Source organism: Rhinopithecus roxellana, chromosome 8 (genome assembly GCF_007565055.1).
Source record: "Rhinopithecus roxellana isolate Shanxi Qingling chromosome 8, ASM756505v1, whole genome shotgun sequence".
NCBI lineage: Eukaryota > Metazoa > Chordata > Mammalia > Primates > Cercopithecidae > Rhinopithecus > Rhinopithecus roxellana.
This window is the reverse complement of record NC_044556.1, coordinates 6,246,170-6,273,864: the sequence shown is the minus strand read 5'-3', so window position 1 is coordinate 6,273,864 and position 27,695 is coordinate 6,246,170. Positions and strand designations below refer to the sequence as shown.

The window sequence follows — 27,695 nt, the reverse complement described above, 5'->3', positions numbered from 1 at the left end:
ACTTAGGAGTCTGATGCAGGAGAATTGCTTGAACCCAGGAGACAGAGGTTCAGAGGCTGCAGTGAGCCAAGATTGCACCACTGCACTAGGGAGAATGGGGAATGGGAAATTATTCCTTCAGTCCTGTTTGGGGTGACAAAAAAAAGTTTTGAAAATAGATAGTGGTGAGTGTTGCACAACAATGTGAATGTATTAGTACTGCTGAATTGTACATTTTAAATGTTTAGAATGGAAAATTTTATAGTATTTATATTTTACCACAATAAAAAAGTTATTCTTACTTTTTCTTGAGGTCACACTCTCAGAGACCAAGGTGGACATCCCAGGTGTGGTCAGAGGAGCAAAGGAGCTTCCAGCCAGTGTATTGAAGGTGGTTGTGGTCTTGGCCACAGTGGGACTGGAACCTGTGGCAGCTAAATTAGTGGTTTCAACCACTGTATTTTTCAAGATAGTGGTTGGACTCACTCCTTCTCTATGACTGGTTTTAGGTGGTGTTGGCGTCTCTGATGGTATCAAGGTCATAGTGGTGCCTGTGACAGTCCTGGAAAATTCTGGGGGTCCAACTGAAGTTACAGATGGTGAGGTTTTTGTGTTCCAGGAGGTCACAGTTTGGGGCTTACCAGTTGTTATGGTGGCACTGGGAAGCCCAGAGACAGCAGGGGAAACAGTCAGAGTTAGAGTACCCGTGCTGGTCTCCACTGAAGAGCTGGTGGCTAGTGAGCCTGTAGTCTCTAATAAACCAAGGGAAAGAGTTGAAGTTGGAATCATTGTGCTGGTTTCTGTCCCTGGATGGGTGGAAAGTGAGGCTGTTTTTGCAGAAACACCAGGTGAAGCAGTTGGATTTAGATCAACTCTGCCAGTTCCAGTTACAAGTAGGGTGAAGAGAGAAGATGTTGTCTGAGTTGAGAGAGCTGTGCTAGTCTCTGCACCAGGTCTAATGGAGAGTGAGGCTGTAGTCCCTGATACTTGAGGAAACACAGTTGAAGCAGGAAACGTTGTACTTGTCTCTGTGCTGGGATGGGTGATCAATAAGGCTGTGGTCTCTGGCATACCAGGAGAATGAGTCAAAGTTGGAATAGTTGTACTAGTTGCTGCCCCAGAACTAGTGATCTGTGAAGTCACCATCTCTGGTGCACCAGGTGAGATTGTTGTCAGCACAGCTGAACTGGCTTCTGTCCCAGGACTGGTGGCCATTAAAGGTGTGGCCTCTGGTCTACTATGGGAAAAACTGGGGGTTGTTCTGGAAACAGGTGTGCTGGTCTGTGCAGGATGAGTGACCCAGGAAGCTGTTGTACCTGGTTCACTAGAGGGAACAGTCCGAATTGGAACAGTGAAGCCAGTCTGTGTCCCAGGATGGGCAGCCAATGAGGCTGTGGTCTCTGGTTCACCAAGAGAAGGAGTCAAAGTTGGAATAGCTGTACTAGTGTCTGTTGCAGAACTAGTGACCTGTGAGGTCACTGCCCCTGGTATACTGGATGGGATGGTTGTAATTGGAACAGCTGACCTGGCGTCTACTCCAGGACTGGTGACCACTGAGGGTGTACTGTCTGATTCCCTATGGGAAAAGTTGGAAATTGTCCTAGAAACCTTTGTGCTGGTCTCTATAGGATGAGTGAGCCATGTGACTGTAGTCGCTGGTTCATATGGGGTCTCACTCAATGTTGGGAAGGTTGTACTGGTGTCTGTCCCAGAACTAGGGACCAGTGAGGTCACCAGATCTGACATATCAGGTGAGATAGTTGTCGTTGAAACAGCTGAACTGGCTTCTGGCCCAGGACTGGTGATGGCTACTGGGAGTGTAGTGTCTGACTCACTATGGGAAAACTTGGGGGTTGTCCTGGAAACCATTGTGTTGGTCTCTGCAGGATGAATGAGCTGTGTGGCTGTTGTCTCTGGTTCATATGGGGTTTCTGTCAGTGTTCGGAAAGTTGTAGTGCTGTCTGTCCCAGAACTAGTGACCAGTGAGGTCAGCATCTTTGATGCACCAGGGGAGACAGTCAGAGTTGGAATGGCTGAACTTGTGTGTGTCTCAGAATAGGTGATAAACGAGGTTGTGGTCTCTGGTTCATCAGGAGAAAGAGTCAGAGCCGGAATAGTTATACCGGTGTCTGTCCCAGAACTAGTGACCTGTGAGGTTGTCCTGGGAACAGTTGAGCTACTCTCTGCAGGATGGGTGACAAATGAGATTTTTGTAAATGGCTCCCCAGTGGAGACAGTCAAAGTTGGAACAACAGAGTTTGTTTCTGTCCCAAAATGAGTGACCCATGAGGCTGTGGTCTCTGATTGACCTGAGGCAACAGTTAGGTTTGGAAATGCACTGGTCTCTGACCCAGAACTAGGGACCAGTGAAGTCACCAGCCCTTGTACAGTAGGGGAGACAGCTAAAGTTGGAATGGCTGAAATTGTCTTTCCCTCAGAATGGGTGACTAATGAAGTTGTGGTCTCTGGTTCACCAGAAGAAATAGCCAGAGTTGGAATAGTTGTACTGGTTACTGCACTAGAACTAGTGACCAGAGAGGTCACCACTCCTGGTACCTTAGGTAAAACAGTTGGAACAGTTGAGCCGGCTTCTGCCCTTTCTGCCCTATGACTGGTGGTCATTGAAGGTGTGGTCTCTGGTTCACCAGGAGAAATAGTCAGAATTGGAATAGTTGTACTGGTCATTGCCCTAGAACTAGTGACCAGAGAGGCCACCACTCCTGGTACCCCAGGTGTAACAGTTAGAGTTGGAACAGCAGAGCTGGCTTCTGCCCCTTCTGCCCTATGACTGGTGGCCATTGAAGGTGTGGTCTCTGGTTCGCCAGGAGAAAGAGTCAGAGTTGGAATAGCTGTACTGGTCACTGCCCTAGAACTAGTGACCAAAGGGGTCACCACTCCTGGTACCCCAGGTGAAACAGTTGGAGTTGAAACAGCAGAGCTGGCTTCTGCCTTATGACTGGTGGCCGTTGAAGGTGTTGTCTCTGGTTCACCAGAATAAAGTGTCAGAGTTGGAATAGTTGTACTGGTCACTGCCCTAGAACTAGTGACCACAGAGGTCACCACTTCTGGTACCTCGGGTGAAACAGTTGGAGTTGGAACAGCAAAGCTGGCTTCTGCCTTATGACTGGTGGCCGTTGAAGGTGTGGTCTCTGGTTCACCAGGAGAAAGAGTCAGAATTGGTATAGTTGTACTGGTCACTGCCCTAGAACTAGTGACCAGAGAGGTCACCACTCCTGGTACCCCAGGTGAAACAGTTGGAGTTGGAACAGCAGAACTGGCTTCTGCCCCTTCTGCCCTATGACTGGTGGCCATTGAAGGTGTGGTCTCTGGTTCACCAGAAGAAAGTGTCAGAGTTGGAATAGTTGTACTGGTCGCTGCCCTAGAACTAGTGACCAGAGAGGTCATCACTCCTGGTACCCCAGGTGTAACAGTTGGAACAGCTGAGCTGACTTTTGCCTTATGACTGGTGGCCATTGAAGGTGCGGTCTCTGGTTCACCAGAAGAAAGAGTCAGAATTGGAATAGTTGTACTGTTCACTGCCCTAGAACTAGTGACCAGAGAGGTCACCACTCCTGGTACCCCAGGTGAAACAGCTGGAACAGCTGAGCTGGCTTCTGCCTCATGACTGGTGGCCATTGAAGGTGTGGTCTCTGGTTCACCAGCAGAAAGAGTCAGAATTGGAGTGGTTGTACCTGTCACTGTCACAGAACTAGTGACCACAGGGGTCACCACTCCTGGTACTCCAGGTGAAAGAGTTGGAGTTGGGACAGCTGAACTGGATTGTGCCCCATGACTGGTGGCCATTGAAGGTGTGGTGTCTGATTTACTATGGAAAAAAATGGAAGTTGTCCAGGTAACTGTTGGGCTGGTCTGTGCAGGATGTGTGACCAATGAATCTGTGGTAGCTGGTTCACCAGGGGAGCTTGTCAGAGCTGGATTAGTTGTACTTGTCTCTGCTGCCAAACTGGTGACCATTGAGGTCACCATCCGTGATACACCAGGCGAGATAGTTGAAGTTGGAATGGCCGAACTTGTCTGTGCTTCAGGATGGGTGACTAATGAGGCTGTGGTCTTTGGTTCAGCAGAAGAAAGAGTCAAAGTTGGAATAGTCATATTTTGGTCTGTTCCAGAACTAGTGACCTGTGAGGTCATCAGATCTGCTGCACCAGGTGAGACAGTCACAGTTGGAATAGCTGAACTGGTTTCTGCCCCAGGACTGGTGGCCACTGAAGGTGTGGCATCTGATTCACGATGGGAAAAATTGGGGATTGTTCTGGGAATGGTTGAGCTGGTCTCTGCAAGATGAGTGAGCCATGTGGTTCTTGCCTGTGTTTCATGTGGGGACTTAGTCAGTGTTGGGAACGTTGTAGTAGCATCTGTCCCAGAAATAGTGACCAGTGGGGTCAGTGCATCTGGTTCACTAGGTGAGATATTTGTTGGAATGGCTGAGCTGACTTCTGCCCAATGACTGGTGGCTGTGGAAGATACAGTGTGTGATTCATTGTGGAAAAAACTGGGGGTTGTCTTGGAAACAGTTGGGATGGTCTCTGCAGGATGGATAACCCATGAAGCTATTGTATCTGGCTCACTAGAAGAAACACCTAGAGTTTGAATAGCTGGACTTGTCTCTGCCTCAGAACTAGGGACCAGTGAGGCTGTGGTCTCTGATTCTCTATTGAAAACAGATGGGGTTGTCCTGGGAAGAGCTGTGCTGGTTTCTGCTCCCAGGCTGGTAGCCAATGAGGATGTCATTTCTGGAACATCAGGGGAAACATATGGGGTTGTGATCGTCATTTCTGTGGTGCTTGTGCTGGCCATTTGCACTGATGCATTGAGGGGAGTCAGTGTTCCCAAAGTGGAAGTAGGGACACTGGTGGTCAAGATGGCTCTGGAAGTGGTCTTCGGAGCTGTGATGGTGGTCTTCAGAGCTGTGGTGGTGGTCTCCATTCTTTTTGTCCCTCCCGTGTGTAGTCCTGTGAATTGGGGAATGGGCACACAATCTGAACAAAATGATTTCACTTACTGGACTAGCAATAGCTTATTTATTCTCCATATGAGGAAAGGGAGAGAAATGTTTCTCAGTTACTAGGATGTGCCTGGGATGCTCCTGGAATGGGAAAAGAGACTGTGATTGGTATTCCCCTATCTTACCTTGGTCGGTAACTTGGTTGCATCTTCTTCTATAACTCCTCTGTGAATTCTTGACTGCAGTAATCTATTCCCTCTTCCCATGTGTTTTCTGCACTGTCAGCCTCTGAGCCTTGCTAAAGCTCTTCTCTCTGCCTGAAGTGCCCACTTCTCATCAGATTCCTTAAGTTCTGCCATTCTTGAAATCCAAGCCCACATCCACCTTTACAAATTCATGCCAGAACTCATCTTTGTTTCTCAATATTTCCTTATCACACTGTCTGAATCTGCATTGTGCCATCCTTCACAGTCTCATTTGTAACAGCTATTCATGTCTGACTGTTTGGCATACGGTAAGGGCTCAACTAATATTTGTTGATTGGTTGAATGAATGAATATGTGGATGGATGTATACTTAAGTGGATCTCCTCTGACTTGAGAGAGATTAAGTATTGTTCATTGTGTGTTTGAGAGCTTGGGTTCTGGAATAAGATAGCCCTGCCTGGGATTCTGGCTCTTTCTCTAAAGAGATGGATGGCTCTTTAAGTCAAAAAATATTGCTAGACCTCCACTTTTCCATCTATAAAGTGGGGTAAGTACGATGGCCATCTCAAAATGTTGGTTAAAAGGCACCAAGCACAGTGCCTCCTGGGTCACAATAAGACGTTACTACTATTACCACGACTACAACCTGCTATTGCTACCGTTATTACTATCACTTCTCCACCTACCATTACTGCTGTTATTGCTACTGCTACTACTACCTATTGCTATGGTTATTACTATGATTACCACTACTTACTACTATTACTGCTACTACTATTGTTACTACCACTATTATTTACTATTGCTACTGTTACTACTACCACTGCTACTACTACTACTGTTACTACTACCACCACTCTACCTACCATTACTGCTGTTATTACTACTGTTACCACAACTATTACTACCTATCACTACAGTTATTACTATGGTTACTGCTACTTACTATTATGACTACTGCTGCTATTACTATTGTTACTACTGCTATCACTTAATATTACTACTCTGCCTACAGCAGAGTAACAGCAGTAATGGTAGTGCTCTACCTGCCATTACGGCTGTTATTACTACTAATACTACTATGTATTGCTATGGTTATTACTATGGTAATTACTATGGTTACTACTGTTACTACTATTGTTGCTACCACTATTACTTATGATTTCTACTGTCACGATTACCACTGCTACTACCTACTACTACTACTGTTACTACCAACACAACTCTACCTACCATTACCACTATTATCACTACTATTAGTACTAGTATTACTGCTTATTACTATGGTTATTACTACAGTTACTACTACTTACTAGTGTTATCGCTGCTATTGTTACTATCACTACTACTTATCATTACTACTGTCACTACTAATAATTCTACTACAAAATAAACATTTGCTAAATAGAATTCTCCACCAACCACACTAGACACTACCAGAGCTGGCCAAGGTGACTGGGATACCTCTGAAGAAGATTCCAGTAGCATTGATGAGACACCAGCTGCTGACCAGGCTTTAGAAAATGGTTCCTATGGAAGAGGAAGAACTACCTGGAGACTTGTCTATAAAGCCCACAAAGCCTACTGGAGTTTGGTAGAGAAAGGGGCTAAAATGAAGGGGATTTTGACTCTGATTGTGGAGCAATGTCCCTGTGTTGCTGGATAAACTCTAAAAACAATATGTCTGAGAATGCACACTCTAAAGTGCTTCATGTGTATTTAACAATGATGGTGATGATGATGGTGATTATGTTGATGGGAAGGAGGAGGAGAAGCAATTGCAAAGCACTTGACATGCACTATCTCTTTGATCCTCACAAGAACATTAAATGGCACATTTTGGCTGGGCACAGTGGCTCACGCCTGCAATCCCAGCTCTTTGGGAGGATGAGGTGGGCAGATCACCTGAGGTCAGGAGTTCTAGACCAGCCTGGTCAACATGGTGAAACCCCATCTCTACTAAAAATACAAAAATTAGTTGGGTGCAGTGGCGTGCATCTGTAACCCCAGCTACTCGGGAGGCTGAGGCAGGAGAATGGCTCGAACTCGGGAGATGGAGGTTGCAGGGAGCCGAGATTGCGCCTCTGCACTCCAGCTTGGGTGACAGAGCAAGACTCCGCCTCAAAAAATAAAATAAAATAAAATAAAATAAAATAAAATAAAATAAAATAAAATAAAATAAAATGCACATTCTATAATTCTTGTCATTTTACAGGAGAGAAAGAGAAATCCAGAGACCGCAATTTACCAAGGTCACACACAGCTATTGACAGGGTGACAACTTGAACATCATTGTATCCAAATGCTAAACCCATATTATTAACCACTGCATTATATTAATTCCCTAAAGCAACTTCTGGATCTTGTGGGGACCAGAATGGAAAGAGAATGAAGTGAGGTGAAAACGCCCATCTAGTAAGATGAATCTTAGGACACATTCTCCAGTTCAGTGGTTCTCAACCAGGGGCAGTTTTGCTTCCAGGGGACACTTAACAATGTCTGGAGATATTTTTGGTTGTCACAACTGTGTGTGGACGAATGGTATGGCATCGAGAACAGAGCCCAGAGACGCTGGCAAACATCCTACAATGCACAGCACAGCTCCCCACCGCAAATAAGTATCTGCCCCAAATGACAATAGCGTCAAGGTTGAGAAACCCAGATTTTTATTTATTTATGTATTTCATATTACTGCCTTTTAAAGTGAAAATTTTATTTCAGACTTTATTCAAAACAGAAGAAGGAGGAATTACTAAATATTGTGACAAAGAAAACATGTAACAGTGATGTCATAAACCATCTTACATTTATATCGTGTTTTTATTCCCCCCATTGTAGTTTCATATTGTAATTTAGCTCTCCAGTGATGACAAACATAAATAACCCAGGAGCTCATCCATCTTCTTTATTTAAGTGAAAGTTTAAAAAAAGTACAGTTCCAAATTTTTCATCATGGAAGATAAAATCCTAGGTATTTTTTTTTTTAAGTTTCTCTTACAAGAGAGTTGTGTCTGTTTTTCAACCAGGGCATACATAAAGTCTTCTTTTTCCTGCATTTGCTAGAACTATTGGGATGTATTTTCAGATATTTTATGTATATATATGTAATATATATAATTATACATATATATGTATTATTTATTTATTTATTTATTTATTTATTTTTGAGACATAGTCATGCTCTGTCACCCAGGCTGGAGTGCAGTGGCACGATCTCAGCTCACTGCAGCCTCCATCTCCTGGGTTCAAGCGATTCTCTTGCCTCAGCCTCCTGAGTAGCTGTGATTACAGGTGTGTGCCACCATGCCTGGCTAATTTTTATATTTTCAGTAGAAATGGAGTTTCACCATGTTGGTCAGACTGGTCTCGAATTTTTGACCTCAGGTGATCCACCTGGCTCAGCCTTCCAAAGTGTTGGGATTAAGGTGTGAGCCACTGTGCCTGGCTCATAGTAAGTTTTTAATGAGCATTTAAAAAATTTAGTTAAAAAGGACAAATTTGTGAATATTTGATGTTGGACAAAGCTATTCAACATGCCATGAGGAGAAAGAGAAGTGGTAACATCCACCTGGTAACCATCAGACAAAGACCCAGTTCAGACAGGGAAACCTGTGACAACCACACACAATTCTCTCTCTAAAGAATACAAGCACTTTGTCTCTCTAGAGGAGGAAATATGCTCACAAGTGGCATTATTGGAAGGTAATCAAAGTTAAACTTACCTTTAGGACTGGCAGGCAATGTGGATGTCTGCGGACCTTTGACTGGTCTTATGGTACCTCTGTGTGCTGCTTCATTGGGTATTTTTGTGATGTGCTCCATAATGCCATCAGTTCCTGAAGATGAAGGTGGGGAGGAAAACTGTGGTAACTCATCTCATTCAGAAGAAGAGCACTGTCTAAATGGATCCACTTTATTGGCCACAAAAACTCCTCAAGTCCATTAGTATGAACTGGAGCTGGGATTGTGTGCCATAAGTGGCCACACCAGTCCATAGATCCATTCACCTACCCACAGATTTGTTCATCCCTCCCTTCATTCATCCCTAGATCTGATCATCTATTCTTCCATTTTTTCATCCTTTTATTCCTTCCTACTACCACCCATTCTTCCTTTCGTCTTTCCTCCCTTCTTTCCTTTCTCTTGCTTTTTAAATTTTTAATTAAAAAGTTTGTATTTCAATAGCTTTGAGGGTACAAGTGGTTTTTGCTTCTATGGATGAATCATATAGTGGTGAAGTGTGAGATTTTAGTGCACCCTCCTTTCTTCTTTCCATCCATCTTTTCTTCAATCTTCACTTCATCTCATCCTTCCACCCTTCTTGCCTTCAATCTGTATCCCCTTCAATCCTGTCTTCCATCATCTTTCTTTCTTTTCATCCTTCCTTCTGTGCATCTATCCTTCCTCCTCTTCATCTTTCCCTCCTTTCATTCATCCATCTCTCCATTCTTCCTTTTATCCATCCAACTACACTTCTACCTTCTCACCATGCCATTCATCTCTTCCTTACTGAACACCCATGACTCAACTACTGAGTCACATAGTAACATGTAGGTCAACAGCCACCAATGTGTCTAAATTTAGTGTGAATTACAAAACTAATGTGAAGGAGAAGGAACAAATCATTCTCCTGGAGATATTGTTCAGTGAGGCAGAAACTCGAGTGGTTGGAGGGCCTCTTTGGATTTGTGTCCAGAACAAAAGTTAGTGCCAAGCTCAACCCTTTCAGAGGAATGGAATCCCCAAGAGGTTCCTTCCTTTATCTACTGACCTCTTGGAAGTAGTGTTTCCTCCTTCTAGGCTCTGGGTTCCTCCTACCTTCTTAGGTACTTTGTTCCCTCAGTTTTCATTAACTCACCTTTTCCTTTCACGTATCCCTTTTGTCTCTTGCTCAACTCAAAGGGAGAAACCCTCCCTTATATCTGTGTAGTGTTTTAGTTGTTCTTCTAGTGCCCTATACCTCACTGATGCTCCCTTCATCAGAATCCCTGAGAACCCCCATGTTGCCAGAGCTCTTCTCACCTCATTTCAACTTGGCAATTCTGTGATATTTAACAGAACTTAACATTTCTCCTTCCTAAAACTCTCCCCTCCTATGGCTTCGGTGATGCCAGAACTTCTTGCTTTTCTGTTACCTCTCTGACCACTCCTGTTTAGCCCAACAGTTAGGGGCATGAGTTCCTAGTGACACACAATCCACGTTCTTATCCCAGTTCTGTCACTTTCTTTCTTTATTTTATTTATTTATTTATTTATTGAGACAGAGTCTTGCTCTGTCGCCCAGGCTGGAGTGCAGTGGCCAGATCTCAGCTCACTGCAAGCTCTGCCTCCCGGGTTTACGCCATTCTCCTGCCTCAGCCTCCCAAGTAGCTGGGACTACACGCGCCCGCCACCGGGCCCGGCTAATTTTTTGTATTTTTTTAGTAGAGATGGGGTTTCACCGTGTTAGCCAGGATGGTCTCGATCTCCTGACCTCGTGATCCGCCCGTCTCGGCCTCCCAAAGTGCTGGGATTACAGGCTTGAGCCACCGTGCCCAGCCAGTTCTGTCACTTTCTAGCTATATGACCTTAAGAAAGTTGCTTAATCTCCCTGTGCCTAAATGTCTTCATCTTCAAAATACGCTTATAATACTCTCTACTTCAATAAGTGTTACAATTGAGGATCAAATAGCTTAATAAAACTGCACTTGAAACAGAATAAGTACTGTTATAAATATTTTCTGTTGTCATTATTCTTATTGTCATCATCATTACTAGTAGTAATATTAGAACACCTATCACGATACTGTAACAATTCAATTATTTGCTTATTTTTGTTCCTCCAATTCCTAACCCAGTGCCTAGAAGTGAAATTAGATAGACACGTGTTTGCTAAAAGAATTTCTGGTGCAGGAGTAAACTAAACTATTTTTTTGCTTCTTAGGAAGGGATCATTTCCTATGAGCTCCCAATAATGGGATTGTAGGGGCTGTGGGTCCTTACTTGTCAACCGTGTTGAGAGTGAAGGAACCTGATAAGCACTTGTCACTGTTCCCAGCTCAACACTCTCTGTCATTCTGGTATCCAAAATGGGTGATGAAGATGTCCTGGCTGGTTGGCTCGAAGTGTCCAAAGTACTGACCATAACGAAGTGTCCTTCAGTAGTGCTGCTCTCTGTCCCAAGACTGGTGTCCACTCTACGTGGAGTAGCTGAAGAGGAAGTTATCCCATGGAGGGCTGGGATGGTTGAAGAATCAGTGGTAGTGAAGGTTGAAGAGGAGAATGGCACAGGAGTGGATGAAGGCAGGCTCTCTGCAATGGTGGACAGAGTAGCATCCCCAGGGCCTGACTCTGTCCTAGAGAATGGACTACCTGAACCTGAGATGACTCGTGGAACTCCAGTGGTGGCAAATGAAGTCACAGCCTCTGATAGAGAAGGCATCACTGTGCCAGTGGAAATAGTCTCAGCTGAAGGCAGCAAATCTGTACTCAGATGATGAATACTTTCTGTTACAGACATAGTAAACTTGGATTCTGGGAAGGAGGTTACCCCAGTGGACTCCATAATAGATGGAGAAGCATTAAAGGGGGTGATTATGTCCACTGGAATTTCAGTATACTGTGAGGCTGGAGGCCGGTCTGGGGATGATATTTTCACAGAAGAGGTGAAATCAGTCTTGGAACTCTGTAAAAGATGAGTGGACCCAGGAGAAGAAGGTGTATTTGTTGGTGTGACTGAGCTGGTGTCCAGGGACATGTTAGTCTTCCTAAATGCAGAAGTCAAATGAGAAAATGGCTCTGCCTCAGATCTCGTGGTCTCAATATTGGCAGGCATTGATGTGGAAATAGTGGTTTCGGTCATGGAAGAGGAAGTACCCATTGGGTACGTAGCCTTGGATGGCTCTGAGTGGATTGAAACAGAGGAATATAGTTCATGTCCAGAACTGGTGGTTCCCACATTGGTCACTGCCATGCTTGAAGAAGGATGAATTTTCTCTGTATCTGTGGTGACTTCAGAGGCAGCCAGTATTTCAACTGAGGTGCTGCTCAGATTTGGAGATAAACTGGTTCCAGGTTCTGTGCTTATGTCTGTAGTCTTCACCATGCCTGGGGTGAGGAGCGAAGTCACAGGAAAAGAGGAAGAAGGGATACTCTGTAGTAATGTGGAAGAAACAGAAGGTGACATCGTGACAGGTAAGGACAACAGAGAAGAGGAAGAGCTAGTTTTTTCCACAAAGGGAGAGCTCTTCCATGATGGATTTCCAGGACTCCTACTCATAAGAGTTGTCATCTCTGAGTGTAAAAATCTTGGAGGAACAGTTGAATGGGTCTTTGCCAAGGGTGCTGTTGTTGTGGCCAAGGTAAGGGTACTCTGTGTTGTAGCCCCAGGAGAACTTGTTTGGGTGGTGATGGTCATTTCTGTTGATTCTGACATCATGGATGAGGAAGAGAGCCTGGTGATCACTTCAGTGATGATGTCTGGAGACATTGTGAACTGATCAGGGTCAGGGATGTGTGTTCTGTTAGAGGACATGATTTCTGTCATGGAGACCTCAGTAGTAGCACTAGTGGGCACTCCAAAAAAGACTGCACTAGTTTCTGTGATTGAGCTGGTCTCTTCAGAGGTGCTAGTCTCCCTGAATCCAGGAGTCAGCGAGAATGTTGGCTCTGTCGGAATCCTCCTAGTCTCAGAGAAGGCAGGAATTGATGTGAAAACAGTGGTGTCCTCCACAGGAGAAGTGATACCCATTGAAGATGTGGTCATTGTTGTTTCTAAGTCAGCTAGGACAGAGGAATGAGATTCATGAACAGAACTGGAGGTCCCCACTTTGGTCACCGCTGTGTTTGAGGTAGGATGAATCTTCTCTGTATCTGTGATGATTTCAGAGGTGGCCGGTATTTCAACTGAGGTGCTGCTCAGATTTGGAGATGAACTGGTTTTAGGCTCTGAGCTTGTGTCCAACACTTCCGTAGTCTTCACCAGGCCTGGGAGGATAAGTGAAGTCACAGGAAGAGGAGAGGAGGGGCTACTCTCTAGTAATGTGGAGGACACAGGAGGAAGTGAGGTTGTGAGAGGCAATGATGTCAGAGAAGAGGAAAATCCAGTTGTTTCCACAAAGCGAGGGCTCGTCCATGACAGATTTTCAGGACCCCTGCTCATAAGATTGGTCATCTCTGAGTGTGAAAGTCCTTGAGACACAGTTGAGTGGGTCCCTGACAAAAAGGTCATTGAGGTGCCCAAGGGAAGGGTAACCTGGGATGTAGCCAGAGAAGAACCTGTTTGGGTGGTGATGGTTATTTCTGCAGATTCTGCCATGATGGGGGAGGTAGAGAGCCTGGTGACAACTTCATCGGAGATGTCTGGTGACATTGTGGACTGAGCAGGGCCAGGAATGGACGTTCTGCTAAAGGACATAACTTCTGTCCTGGAGACCTCAGGAGTGGCACCAGAGGGCATCTTGTAAAGGACAGTGCTTGTCTCTGTGGATGAGATGATGTCCTGGGAGGTTCTGGTCTCCCTCAGTCCAGGGGTCAGAGATGACATTGACTCTATCTCAATCCTTGTAAGGCCAGAGGAGTCAGGCATTGTTGTGGAAACAATGTTGTCTCTTATAGAGGAAGAGGTGACCATTGGAGATGTCACTTTGGTTGGCTCTGAGAAGCCTGGGGAGGAGGGATAGAGTTCCTCTCTAGCACTGGTGGTTTCCGCATGGGACGCTGCTGTGTTTTCAAAAACCTGAATTGCCTCTGTCTCCATAGTGGCTTTAGAAGTGGCCAGACTCCCATCTGAGGTGATATTCAAACTGGGAGGTGAAGTGGTCTCAGGTTCTAAGCTTGCATCCAACATGTCTGTGGTCTTCATCATGACAGAGGTGAAAAGAGAAGTGACAGGGACAGGAGAAGAGTGGCTACTCCCAGATGGTGTGGAATAAAGTGACAAAGGTGAGGTTACTGCAGATAAAGACACCAGGGAAGATGGAGAGCTGTTTTTTTCCACAGATGGAAGGCTTGGCCATGACACATCCTCAGGACCTCTGCTCATAGGAGTTGTCACCACTGACTGTGGAAATCTCTGAGTTGCAGCTGAGTGAGTTCCTGGCCAGGAGGCTCTGCTTGATGTGCCCAAGGTAAAGGTACCCTGTGAGGTAGCCCCAGAAGGACCTGTTTTGGGGGTGATGGCCATTTCTGTTGATTCTTTCCTGGTGAGGGGAGTAGAAATTCTAGTGATGGCTTCCGTGGAGGTGTCTGGTGACATTGTGGATTGAGCAGGGCCTGGGATGGATGTTCTGCTAGAGGAGATGACTTCTGTCCTGGAGACCTCAGGAGTAGCACCAGTGGGCACACTAGAAAGGACAGAGTTTGTTTCTGTGGCAGAGGTGGTCTCTTCAGAGGTGCTGGTCTCCATCAACCCAGGAGTCAGTGAAAGCGTTGGCTTTGTCTGAATGCTACTGGTGTCAGAGAAGGCAGGAGTTGATGTGAGAACATTTGTATCTCCTGTGGGGTAGATGATACCTACTGAAGATGTGGCTTTTGTTGTCACTGAGTCAGCTAAGGCAGAGGAAGGAGATTCATGTGTATAACCTGAGGTTACCACATTGGTCACCTCCAGTTTCTCTGTATCTGTGGTGACTTCAGTGGTGGCCAGTATTTCAGCTGAGGTGCTGCTCAGATTTGGGGGTGAACTGGTTTCAGGTTCTGAGCTTGTGCCCAATAGCTCTGTGGTCTTCACCAGGCCCGAGGTGAGAAGTGATGTCACAGGAAGAGAAGAGGAGTGGATGCTGTCCGGTAATGTGGAAGAAACAGGAGAAAGTGAGGTCATGGCAGGTGAAGACAGCAAAGAGGCAGAGCTGGTTTCTTCCATAAAGGGATGGCTTGGCCATGGCACATCTCCAGGAGTTCTACTCATAAGAGTGGTCATCTCTGAGTGTGAAAATCCTTGAGATGCAGTTGAGTGGGTCCCTGACATAAAAGTTGTTGTTGAGGTGTCCATGGTAAGTGTACCCTGTGATGTAGCCCCACGAGAACCCGTTTGGGCGGTAATGGTCATTTCTGTAGATTCTGTCTTGATGGGGGAGGTAGAGAGCCTGGTGATCACTTCAGTGGAGATGTCTGGTGACATTGTGGACTGACCAGGGCTAGATCTTCTGCTAGAGGACGTGACTTGTGTCCTGGAGTACTCAATCGTGGCACTAGTGAGTGCCTTGTAAGGAACAGTGCTTGGCTCTGTGGCTGAGTGGATCCCCTGGGAGGTCCTGGTCTCCCTTGGTGTGGGGGTCAGGGTGGATGTTGACTCCATCTCAGTTCTTGTTATCTCAGAGGAAGCAGGTATGGTTGTAGAAACAATGTCTTTTATTGTGGAAGAGGTGACCATTGGAGATGTCACTTTGGATGGCTCTGGGAAGCCTGGGTAAGAGGAATAGAATTCTTGTCTAGCTCTGGTGGTGCCCACCTGGGTCACAGCTGTGTTTTCAGAAACCTGAATTGCCTCTGTGTCCATAGTGGCTTTAGAAGTGGCCAGACTCTCATCTGAGGTGATATTCATAGTGGGAGGTGAAGTGGTCACAGGTTCCAAGCTTGTATCCAACATGTCAGCGGTCTTCATCACGACAGGGGTGAAAAGAGAAGTCACCTGGAGAGGAAAGGAGTGGCTACTCCCAGATGTTGTGGAATAAAGCAGCAAAGGTGAGTTTACTGCAGATAAAGACACCAGGGAAGATGGGAGGCTAGTTTTTTCCACTGATGGGGGGCTTGGCCCTGACACATCCTCAGGACCTCTGCTCATAGGAGTGGTCATCACTGAGTGTGGAGATCTGTGAGTTGCAGCTGAGTGAGTTCCTGGCCAGGAGGCTCTGCTTGATGTTTCCAAGGTAAAGGTACCTTGTGAGGATGCCCAAGAATGACCTGTTTTGGGGGTGATGGTCGTTTCTGCTGATTCTGTCGTGGTGAGGGGAGTAGAAATTCTAGTGATGGTTTCTGCGGAGATGTCTGGTGACATTGTGGATTGAGCAGGACCTGGGGTGGATGTTCTGCTTGAGGAGATGGCTTCTGTTCTGGAGACCTCAGTAGTAGCACCAGTGAGCATTCCAGAAAGAGAAGCACTTCTTTCTGTTGCTGAGCTGATCTCTTGAGAGGTACTGATCTCCCTTAATTCAGAGGTCAGGGAGGAAGTTGGCTTTGTCATCATAGTTTCTGGGAAGGCAGGAGTTGATGTGGAAACACTTGTATTCCCCAGAGTGGAGGTGGTAGCCATTGGAGATGTGGCTTTTGTTGTCACTAAGTCAGCCAAAACAGAGGAAGGGGATAGATGTTTATAAACCAAGGTCCCTACATTGATCACTGGTGTGTTTGAGGAGGGATGAATTTTCTCTGTATCTTTGGTGACTTCAGAGGTGTCCAATATTTCATCTGAGGTGCTGCTCAAATTTGGAGGTGGACTGGTTTCAGGTTCTGAGCTCGTGCCCAACATGTCTGTGGTCTTCACCAGGCCAGGGGTGAGAAGTACAGTCATAGGATGAGGAGAGGAGGGGATGCTCTCTGGTAATGTAGAGGAAGAAGAAGGCAAGATCATGGCAGGTGAAGACAGTGGGGAAGAAACAGAGCTGGCCTCTTCCACAGAGGGAAGGTTTGGCCATGACACATCTCCAGGAGTTCTACTCATAAGAGTGGTCATCTCTGAGTGTGAAAATCCTGGAGATGCAGTTGAGTGGGTCCCTGACCAAAAGGTTGTTGTTGAGGTGTCCAAGGTGAGGGTACCCTGTGATGTAGCCCCAGGAGAACCTGTCTGAATAGTGATGGCACTTTCTGCTGACTCTGTTATAACGGGGGAGGTAGAAAGCCTGGTGATCGCTTCAGTGGAGATGTCTGGTGACATGGTGGACTGATCAGGCCCTGACATGGATGTCCCCCTAGAGGAGATCACTTCTGTCCTGGAGACCTCAGTGGTAGCACCACTGGGCACTTCAGAAAGGACAGTGCTTCTCTCTGTGGCTGAGCTGATCCTCTCAGAGCTGCTGGTCTCCCTCAATCCAGAAGTCAGGGAGGATGTTGGTTCTATCTGAATTTTGCTGGTCTCAAAGAAGTCAGAAGTGGATATGGAAACACTCATTTTCCCCATGGTGTAGGTGGTACCCACTGAAGATGTGGCTTTGGGTATCTCTGAGTCAGCTAGGACAGAAGATTGTGATTCGTGTCCAGAACTGGAGGTCCCTATGTTGGTCACTGCTGTGTGTGTGGAAGGATGCATGGCTTCTGTATCTACAGTGTCTTCCAAAGTGGTCAGTCTCTCATAGGAGGTGCTGCTCAAATTTGAAGTGGAGCTGGTTTCAGGTTCTCTGCTTATGCCCATCCTGTCTGTGGTTATCACCAGGTCAGGGGTGAGAAAAGAAGTCACAGGAAGAGAAGGGGAAGTGAAATCCTCTGCTAATGTAGAGGAAACAGGAGAAGGTGAGGTCATGGCAGGTAGAGACAGCAGGGAAGAGGCAGAGCTGGTTTCTTCCACAGAGGATTGACTAGGCCATAACACATCGCCAGGGCCTCTGCTCACAAGAATGGTCATGTCTGAGTGTGAAAATCTCTGAGTCGCAGTCAAGTGGGTTTCTACCCAGTTGGGTGTTGTTGACATGTCCACAGTAAGAGTACTCTCTGGTGTAGACCCAGGAGAATCTGTTTGTGTCTTGATCATCATTTCTGCTGATTCTGTCATTATGCGGGAGGTAGGGAGTCTGGTGATGGTTTCTGTGGAGGTCTCTGGTGACACTGTGAGCTGAGCAAGGCCTGAGATGGATGTTCTGCTAGAGGAGGTGACTTCTGTCCTGGAGACCTCAGCAGTGGCATCAGTAGGCACTCCAGAAAGGACAGTGCTCATCTCTGTGGCTGAGCTGGTCCCCCCAGGGCTGCTGGTCTTTCTCACTCCAAGGGTCAGGGAAGATGTTGGTTCTGTCTGAATTTTGCTAGTCCCAAAAAAGCCAGGAGTTAATGTGGAGACCCTTGTATCCTCCATGGTGGAGGTAATAACCATTGGAGATGTGACGTTGGATGCTTTTGAGTCAGCTAGGACAGACGAAGGGGATTCATGTCCAGAACTGGAGGTACCCACATCGGTCACTGCTCTGTTCGAAGAAGGATGAATTTTCTCTGTATTTGTAGTGACTTCAGAGGTGGCCAGTATTTCAACTGAGGTGCTGCTCAAATTTGCAGGTGAGTTGGTTACAGGTTCCGAGCTTTTGTGCAACGTATCTGTAGCTTTTGCCAGGCCAGACGTGAGGAGTGATGTCACAGGAATAGGAGAGGAAGAGATGCTGTCTGTTAATGTGGAGGAAACAGGAGAAGGTGAAGTTGTGGCTGGTGAAGACATCAGAGAAGAGGAAGAGCTAGTTTTTCCCAGAATGGGAGGGCTCATCCGTGATACATCCTCAGGATCCCTCTTCATAAGAGTGCTCATCTGTGAGTGTGAAAATCCTTGAGATACAGTTGAGAGTGTCATTGTCAAAGAGGTTGTGCTTGAAGTGTCCAAAGTACTGGTGCCTTGTGTTGCGGCCCCTAAAGGACTTGTGTGGGTGTTCATGGTTATTTCTGTTGATTCTGTCATGACAGGGGATGTAGAGAACCAACTGGTGGTTCCTGTGGAGATGTCTGGTGATATTGTGGATGGAGCGGGACCTGGGATGGAGGTGATGTCTTCCTTGGAGATCTCAGTAGTAGCACCAGTGGACACTTTAGAAAGGATGATGCTCATCTTGGTGCCTGAGCTGGTCCCTTCAGAGCCACTGGACTCCCTCAATCCAGGGGTCAGGGAGGAAGTTGGCTCTGTCTGAATCCTCCTAGTCTCAAGGATGGCAGGAGTTGATGTGAGAACATTTGTATCCCCCATGGTGGAGGTAGTACCCATTGGAGATGAGGCTTTGGATGTCTCTGAGTCAGCTAGGAAAGAGGACTGTGATTTATATCCAGAGCTGGTGGTTGCCACATTGGTCTCTCCTGTGTTTGTGGAAAGATGCACAGCTTCTGTATGTGCAGTGTCTTTGTAAGTGGTCAGTCTCTCACGGGAGGTGCTGCTCAAACTTGAAGATGAACTGGTTCCAGGTTCTGTGCTTACACCCAAGTTATCTGTGGTCATCACCAGGCCAGAGGTGAGAAGTGAAGTCACAGGAAGGGGAGAGTGGGGGATATGTGCTGGGAATGTGGTGGAAACAGGATGAGGTGAGGTCACGGCAGGTAAAGACAGCGGGGAAGATGGAGGGCTGGTTTCTTTCACAAAGGGAGGACTAGGCCATGACACACCTCCAGGACCTCTGCCCATGGAAGTGGTTATCTCTGGGTGTGGAAATCCCTGAGTTACTGTAGAGTGGGTTTCTTCCCAAGAGGATGTGGTTGCTGTGTCCAAATTAAGGGTACTTTCTGATGTAGACCCCAGAGGATCTGTTTGGGTTGTGATGGTCATTTTGGCAGATTCTGTCATGACAGAGGAGGCAGAAATCCTGGTGATGGTTTCTGTGGAGATGTTTTGTGACACTGTGGACTGCTCAGGGCCTGAGATGGATGTTCTGCTAAAGGTGATGGCTTCTGTCCTGGAGACCTCAGTCGTAGCACCAGTGGACACTTCAGGAGGAACCATGTTTTTCTCTGTGGCTGAGCTGGTCTCTTCAGAGGTGCTGGTCTCCCTCAATCTGGTGGTCAGTGAGGAAGCTGGATCTGTCTGAATTTTCCTAGTGTCAGATAAGGCAGGAGTTAATGTGGAAACACTTATATCCTCCATGATGGAGATGGCACCCACTGGCGATGTGGCTTTGGTTGTCTCTGAGTCAGGTAGGACAGAGGAAGGGGATTCATGTCCAGAACTGGATGTTCCCACTTTGGTTACTGCTGTGTTTGAGAAAGGATGAATTTTCTCTGTATCTGTGGTGATTTCAGAGGTGGCCAGTATTTCAACTGAGGTGCTGCTCAAACTTGGAGGTGAACTGGTTTCAGGTTCTGCGCTTGTGTCCAACACCTCTGTAGTCTTCACTTGGCTTGCTATGAGAAGCGAAGTCACAGAAGCAGAAGAGGAGTGGCTACTTGCTGGTAATGTGGAAGAAACAGAAGAAGGTGAGATCATGGCAGGTAAAGATAGCTGGGAAGATGGAGGGCTGGTTTCTTCCACAGGGGGAGAGCTAGGCCATGGCACATCTCCAGAACCTCTACTCACAAGAGTGGTTATCTCTGAGTGTGGCAATCTCTGAGTCATAGTCGAGTGGGTTATTACCAAGGAGGGTGTGGTTGACGTGTCTAATGTAAGGGTACTCCCTGGTGTAGATCCAGGAGGACTTGTTTGGGTCTTGATGGTCATTTCTGATGATTCTGCCATGATGGGGGAGGTAGGGAACTTAATGATTGTTCTTATGGTGGATATTTCTGGCAACACTGTGGACTCAGCAGGACCAGAGATGGATGTTCTGCTAGAAGAGGTGACTTCTGTCCTGGAGACCTCAGTAGTAGCACCAGTGGGCACTTCAGAAAGGACAGCACTTGTCTTCGTGGCTGAGTTGGTCTCCACAGAACTGCTGGTCTCCCTCAATTTAGGGGTCAGGGAGGAAATGGACTCTTTCTGAATTCTGCTAGTCTCCAAGAAGTGAGGGGTTGATATGGCAACAGTTGTGTCCTCCTGTGTGGAGGTAATAAACATTGGTGATGTGGTTTTTGATGTCTCTGAGTCAGCTAAGGTAGAGGAAGGGGATTCATGTCCAGAGCTGGAGGTCTCCACATTGGACACGGCTGTGTTTGTGGAAGGATGCGCAGCTTCTGTGTCTGTGGTGTCCTTGCCAGTGGTCAGTCTCTCACCTGAAGTGTGGCTCAGCTTTGGAGGTGAACTGATTACAAGTTCTGAGCTTGTGTGTAACATGTCTGTGGTCATCACCGGGCCAGAGGTGAGAAGTGAAGTCACAGGAAGAGGAGAGGGGGAGATACTCACTGGTAATGTGGAGGAAACGGGAGGAGGTGAGATTGTGGCAGGTAAAGACAGCAGGGAAGGGAGAGAGCTGGGTTTTTCCACAGAGGGAGAGCTTTGCCATGACATATCTCCAGGACCTCTGCTCATGACAGTGGTCTGCTCTGGGTGCAGAAATCTCTGAGTCAAAGTTGAATGAGTCTTTGCCTGGGACTTTGTGGTGGACGTGTCCAGGGTAAGGGTATCTTGTGATGTAGACACAGAAGGACCTGTTTGGGTGGGGATGGTCATTTCTGCTGATTCTGTCATGGTACGCGAGGCAAAGAGCCTTGTCATTGTTCTTGTGGATATTTCTGGCAACATTGTGGACTGAGAAGGGCCAGGAATGGATGTTCTACCAGAGGAGGTGACTTCTGTCCTGGAGACCTCAGCAGCAGTACCAGTGGGGACTTCTGAAAGAACAATACTTGTGTCAGTGGAAAAGTTGGCATTTTGGGAGATGCTGGTCTCCCTCAGTCCAGGAGTCAAGGAATATGTTGACTCGCTCTTAATTTTTGTAGTCTCAGAGGAAACAGACATTGCTGTGGAAACAGTTGTATGCCCCATGGTGGAGGTGGTATCCACTGGGGCTGTAGCCTTGGTTCTTTCTGAGTCAGCTAGGACAGAGGATTGTGACCCATGTCCAGAGCTGGTGGTTTCCACGTTAGTCACTGCTGTGCTTGTGAAAGGATGCATGGCTTCTATAGCTGTGGTGTCTTCGTCTGTCGTCAGTATCTCATGTGAGGTACTGCTCAAATTTGGAGGTGAACTGGTTGTAGCTTCTGGGCTTGTGCCTAACATGTCTGTGGTCATCACTAGACTAGAGGTAAGCAGTGAGATCATAGGAGAAGGAGTGGCGTAAATGGTCTTTGGTAATGTTGAGGAACCGGGAGAAGGTGAGGTCATGGCTGGTGAAGGCATCAGGGAAGAGGAGAAGCTGGTTTTCTCTATAGAATGAGGGATTGTCTGTGATAGAATCTCAGGGTCCTTGTTCATGAGAGTGGTCATTTCTGAGTGTGGAAATTCCTGAGTCACCATCGAGCGTGTTCCTGCCCTGGAGGATGTAGTTGGTGTGTCCAAGGTAAATGTACCCTGTGATGTAGATCCAAGAGGAGGGCCTGTTTGAGTGGTGATGGTCACATTTGCAGATTCTGTAATGCCAGGGGAAATAGGCAGCCTGGGGATCACTTCAGTGGAGATATCTGGTGACTTTGTGGAATGATCACGGCCCGGAATGGATGTTTTTCTAGAAGAGGCAACTTCTGTCCTAGAGGTCTCAGGAGTGGCACCAGTGGTCACCTTGTGAAGGACAGCACTTTTCTCTGTGGATACGATGGGCTCCTGGGAGATGCTGGTTTCCTTCAGCTCATGAGCCAGGGAGGATGTTGACTCCATCTCAATCCTTGTAATCTCAGAGGAGCCAGGCATGGATGTGGAAACAATGGTGTCCCTTATGGTGAAAGAGGTAACCACTGGAGAGGTGACTTTGGGTGGTTCTGAGTAGGCTGGGACAGATGAATAAGATTCCTTTTCAGAAGTGGTGGTCCCCATATCGGTTACTGCTATGTTTGTGGAAAGATACATTTTCTCTGTATCTTTAATGTCTTCAGAAGTAGTCGGTATCTTTTGTGAGGGGCTGCCCACATTTGGAGGTAAACTGGCCACAGATGCCAGCATATCTGTGGTCTTCACCGGGCCAGAAGTGGGGAGTGAAATCAGATGAACAGAAGAATAGGGTCTACCTTCTAGTAATGTAGTAGGTACAGGGGTCAGTGAGGTTATTGCTGGTAAAGACAGAAGGGAAGAGGGAGAACTGTTTTTTTCCACAGAGGGTGGGCTTGTCCCTGATACGTCCTCAGGAACTCTACTTATAAGAGTGGACACATCTAATTGTGAAAATCCATGAGTCATAGCTGAGTGGGTCTCTGCCTGTGAGGTTGTGATTGACGTGTCCCAGGTAAGGGTACCCTGTGAGGTAGCCCTATGAGGACCTGTCTGAGTGGCGATGGTCATTTCATCAGATTTTGTCATGCCAGCAAAGGTAGAGAACATGGTGACAGATCCTGTGGAGATGTCTGGTGACACTGTGGGCTTTTCAGTGCCTCGGATGGATGTCCTGCTAGAGGAAGTGAGTTCTGCTCTGGAGACCTCAGTAGTAGCAGCAGTGAGTGCTTTGTCAAAGACAGTGCTTGTGTCTGAGGATGAGCCAATTTTCTGGGAGGTGCTGATCTCCCTCAGTCCAAAGGTCAGGGAGGAAGTTGTCTCAGACTCAATCTTTGTCATCTCAGAGGATCTGGGCATTGATATGGAAACTATTGAGTCCCCCATGGTGGAAGTGATAACTACTGGAGATGTGGTTTTATATGGCTCTGAGTCAGGTGAAACAGTAAAATAGAATTCATGTGGTGAACTGGTGGTCCCCACATTGGTCACTGCTGTGTTTATAGAAGGATGCATTGTGTGTGTATCTGTGGTGGCTTCTGAAGTGGCCGAAGTGTTGCTTAAACTTTGAGATGAACGAGTCACAGGTTCTAAGCTTGTGTCCATGTCTGTTATCTTCACTAGTGCAGGGGTGAGTACTGAGGTCACAGAAGCAAGAGAGGAGGTACTGTGCACTCGCAATGTGGAAGTTACAGGAGAAGGTGAGGTTGTCACAAGGAGAGGTGCCTGAGAAGAGAGAGAGTTGGCTTCTTCTACAGAGAAAGGGCTTGTCTTCGACACATCACTGAGATCATTGTTCATAACTGTGGTTGTTTCTGAGTCTACAAAATCCTGAGTTCTGGCTGATGGGGTTCCTGCTGGATTGGCTACGGTTGATGTGTCCAAGGTCAGTTGGCCAAGAGATGTCACCCCAGGAGGATCTGTTTGTGTGGTGATGGTCTTGTGTGTAGATATTGTCAAGGGAGGCGAGTTAGAATGTCTGCTGCTGGCTTCAGGTGAAATGTCTGGGGACTTTGTTGACTGAGCAGAAGCTGACATGAATGTAGGATCATAGTAGGGGATTTCTGCCCTGGATACCTCAGTAGCAGCACCCATGGACACACTGGAGAAAACAATGTTTGACTCTGTAGTTGAGTTCATCACCAGGGCGGTGCTGTTTGTCAATTCAGGAGTCAGGGGGGATGTTGACTCTCTGTCAATATTTATAGTCTCAGGAGAACCAGGTATTGATGTGGAAACAATAGCGTCCTTCATCATAGACCCAGTAACATTTGGAGGTGTGTGTCTGGATGGCTGGGAGTGGACTGAGACAGAGGAATGTAGTTCATGCATAGAATTGGTGGTCCTCATATTGGTTTCTGCTGTGTTCTCTGAAAAGTGAATTGTCTCTGTATTTGTGGAGGCTTCAGAAGTGGGCATCTCACCTGAGAAGCTACTTGCACTTGGTAAGGAGCTGGTCACAGGCTCTGAGAGTGCGTCCAACATGTCCGTGGTCTTCCTCCTGCCAGAGGTGAGAAGGGAAGTCACAGGGAGAGGAGCAGCAGGGCTACTTCCTGATAATGTGGAAAAAAGAGGTGAATGTGAGCTTATTGCAGTTAAAGGCACCAGGGAAGGAGAACTGGTTTCTTCCACAGAGGGAGAGCTTCGCCATGACACGCCTTTAGTACCTCTGCTCCTAGTAGTGGTATCCTCTGAGTGTGGAAATCTCTGAGTCACAGGTGAGTGCGTCCCTTCCCAGGAAGCTGTGCTTGATGTGTCCAGGGTAAGGGTAGCCAGTGAGGCAGTCCCTATAGAACCTGTTTGGTTGGTGGCGGTCATTTCTGTGGATCCTGTTACAACAGGAGAAGTGGAGAGCCTGGTGATGGTTTCTGTGGAGATGTAGGGTGACATTTCGGAATGATCAGGTCCTGAGATGGATTTTCTGCTAGAGGTGATAACTTCTGTCCTGGAGACCTCAGTAGTAGTAGCAGGGGGTATTTCTGAAAGGACAGTGCTTGTCTCTGTCACAGTGTTGATCTCCTCAGACGTGCTGGTGTCCTTTAATCCAGGAGTCAAAGAGGATGCTGATTCAGTCTGAATTCTGGTCTCAAAGAAGGTAGGAGTTGATGCAGAAACACTTGTATCCCCCATGGTGAAGGTGATACCCATTGGAGATGTGGCTTTGTATGTGTCTGAGTCAGCTAGGACAAAAGGTTGTGATTCATGTCCAGAAATGGAGGTCCCCACGTTGGCCACTGTGGTGTTTGTGGAAGGATGCATGGCTTCTATGTGTGCTGTGTCTTTGTAAGTGGTCAGTCTCTCATGTGTGGTGCTGCTTAAATTTGGAGGTGAACTGGTTACAGGTTCTGGGCTTGTCGTGCCCAACACATCTGTGGTTGTCACCAGAATAGAAGTAAGAAGTGCAGTCACAGGAAGAGGAGAGGAGGGGATGCTCTCTGATAATGTGGAGGAAACAGGAGAAGGGGATGTCATGGCAGGTGAAGACATCAAGGAGGACTCAGAGCTGGTTTCTTCTACAGAGGGAGTTGTCATCCATGACACATCTCCAGGAGTTCTGCTCCTAAGAGTGGCTATCTCTGAGTGTGGGAATCCCTGAGACACAGTTGAGTAAGTCCCTCGCTGGAAGAGTGTGGTTGATGTGTCCAAGGGAAGGGTATCCTGTGATGTAGCCCCAGGAGTAGTTGTTTGAGTGGTGATGCTCATTTCTGCAGATTTTGTCATGATGGGGGAGGTGAAAAGCCTGGTTATCACTCCTGTGGAGATGTTGGGTGCTACTGTGGACCGATCAAGGTCTGAGATGGATGTTCTTCTAGAGGAGATTTCTGTTCTGGAGCTCTGAGTAATAGCACCCGTGGGCACATAAGAAAAGGCAGTATTTGTCTCTGTCGTTGAGCTGGTCTCCTCAGACGTGCTGCTCTCCCTCAGTCTAGGGCTCAGGGATGCTGTTGGCTCTGTTTGAATTTGGCTAGCCTGAGAGATATTAGGAGTTGATGTGGAAACACTTGTGTTCCCCAGGGTGGAGGTGGTACTCATTGGAGATGTGGTTTTTGATGTCTCTGAGTCAGCTAGGACAGAGGATTGTGATTCATGTCCAGACCTGGAGGTCCCTACGTTGGTCACTGCCATGTTTGTGGAAGGATGCATGGTTTCCGTATGTGCAGTGTCTTTGTAAGTGGCTGGTCTCTTATGTGTCGGGCTGCTCAAACTTGGCCATGAACTGGTTACAGGCTCTGGGCTTGTCGTGCCCAACACATCTGTGGTTGTCACCAGAACAGAAGTAAGAAGTGCAGTCACAGGAAGAAGAGAGGAGGGGATGCTCTCTGATAATGTGGAGGAAACAGGAGAAGGGGATGTCATGGCAGGTGAAGACATTAAGGAGGACTCAGAGCTGGTTTCTTCTACAGAGGGGGTTGTCATCCATGACACATCTCCAGGAGTTCTGCTCCTAAGAGTGGCTATCTCTGAGTGTGGGAATCCCTGAGACACTCCCTGGAAGAGTGTGGTTGATGTGTCCAAGGGAACAGTACCATGTGATGTAGCCCTAGGAGTAGTTGTTTGAGTGGTGATGGTCATTTCTGCAGATTTTGTCATGATAGGGGAGGTGAAGAGCCTGGGGATCATTGCTGTGGAGATGCTGGGTGTCATTGTGGACTGATCAAGGTCTGAGATGGATGTTCTGCTAGAGGAGATGACTTCTGTCCTGGAGACCTGAGCAGTAGCACCTGTGGGCACATAAGAAATGGCACTGTTTGTCTCTGTCACTGAGCTGATCTTCTCAGACGTGCTGCTCTCCCTCGGTCTAGGGGTCAGGGATGCCATTGACTCTGTTTGAATTTGGCTAGTTTGAGAGATATCAGGAGTCGATATGGAAACACTTGTGTGCCCCATGGTGGAAGTGGTACTCATCAGAGGTGTGGCTTTCGATGTCTCTGAGTCAACTAAGGCAGAGGATTGTGATTCATGTCCAGACCCGGAAGTCCCTACATTGGTCATTGCAGTGTTTGTGGAAGGATGTGTGGCGGCTTCTGTGTGTGCAGTGTCTTTGTAAGTGGTCAGTCTCTCATGAGTGCTGCTGCTCAAATTTGGAGGTGAACTGGTTACAGATTCTGGGCTTGTAGTGCCCAGCCCATTTGTGGTTGTCACCAGAACAGAAGTAGGAAGTGCAGTTACAGGAAGAGGAGAGGAGGGGATGCTCTCTGGTGATGTGGAGGAAACAGGAGAAGGGGATATCATGGCAGGTGAAGACAGGGTAGACGCAAAGCTGGTTTTTTCCATAGGGGGAGTTGTCATCCATGACACATTCTCAGGACCCACGCTCATGTGAGTGGTCACCTCTGAGTGTGGGAATCCCTGAGTCACAGTTGAATGAGTCCCTCCCTGGGAAAGTGTGGTTAATGTGTCCAAGGGAAGGGTACCATGTGATGCAGACCCAGGAGGACTTGCTTGGGTGGTGATCGTCATCTCTGCAGATTTTGTCTTAATAGAGGAGGTGAAGACCCTGGAGATCTCTCCTGTGAAGGTGTCAGGTGGCATTGTAGACTTACCATGGTCTGGGGTGGAAATTTTGCTAGAAGAGATGACCTCTGTACTGGAGACCTCAGTAATAGTACTAGTGGGGACTTTGGAAAGTAGAAAACTCATGTCTGTGGAAAAGCTGGACTCC

At 47.1% G+C, this 27,695-nt stretch overlaps 1 protein-coding gene across 1 annotated transcript in view; it reads right to left on the bottom strand.

The window, feature by feature from the left end:
• The window catches only part of MUC16 (mucin 16, cell surface associated), a 222,716-nt gene that overhangs the window by 102,161 nt on the left and 92,860 nt on the right, over positions 1–27,695 (bottom strand). Inside the window, exons 7-10 of the mRNA XM_030936547.1 lie at positions 11,134–27,641; positions 8,874–8,987; positions 3,690–4,952; positions 282–3,386 (exon numbers count right to left, since the gene is read on the bottom strand). Coding sequence (XP_030792407.1) covers positions 282–3,386; positions 3,690–4,952; positions 8,874–8,987; positions 11,134–27,641 — 20,990 coding nt within the window. The remainder of the gene's footprint in view (positions 1–281; positions 3,387–3,689; positions 4,953–8,873; positions 8,988–11,133; positions 27,642–27,695) is intronic.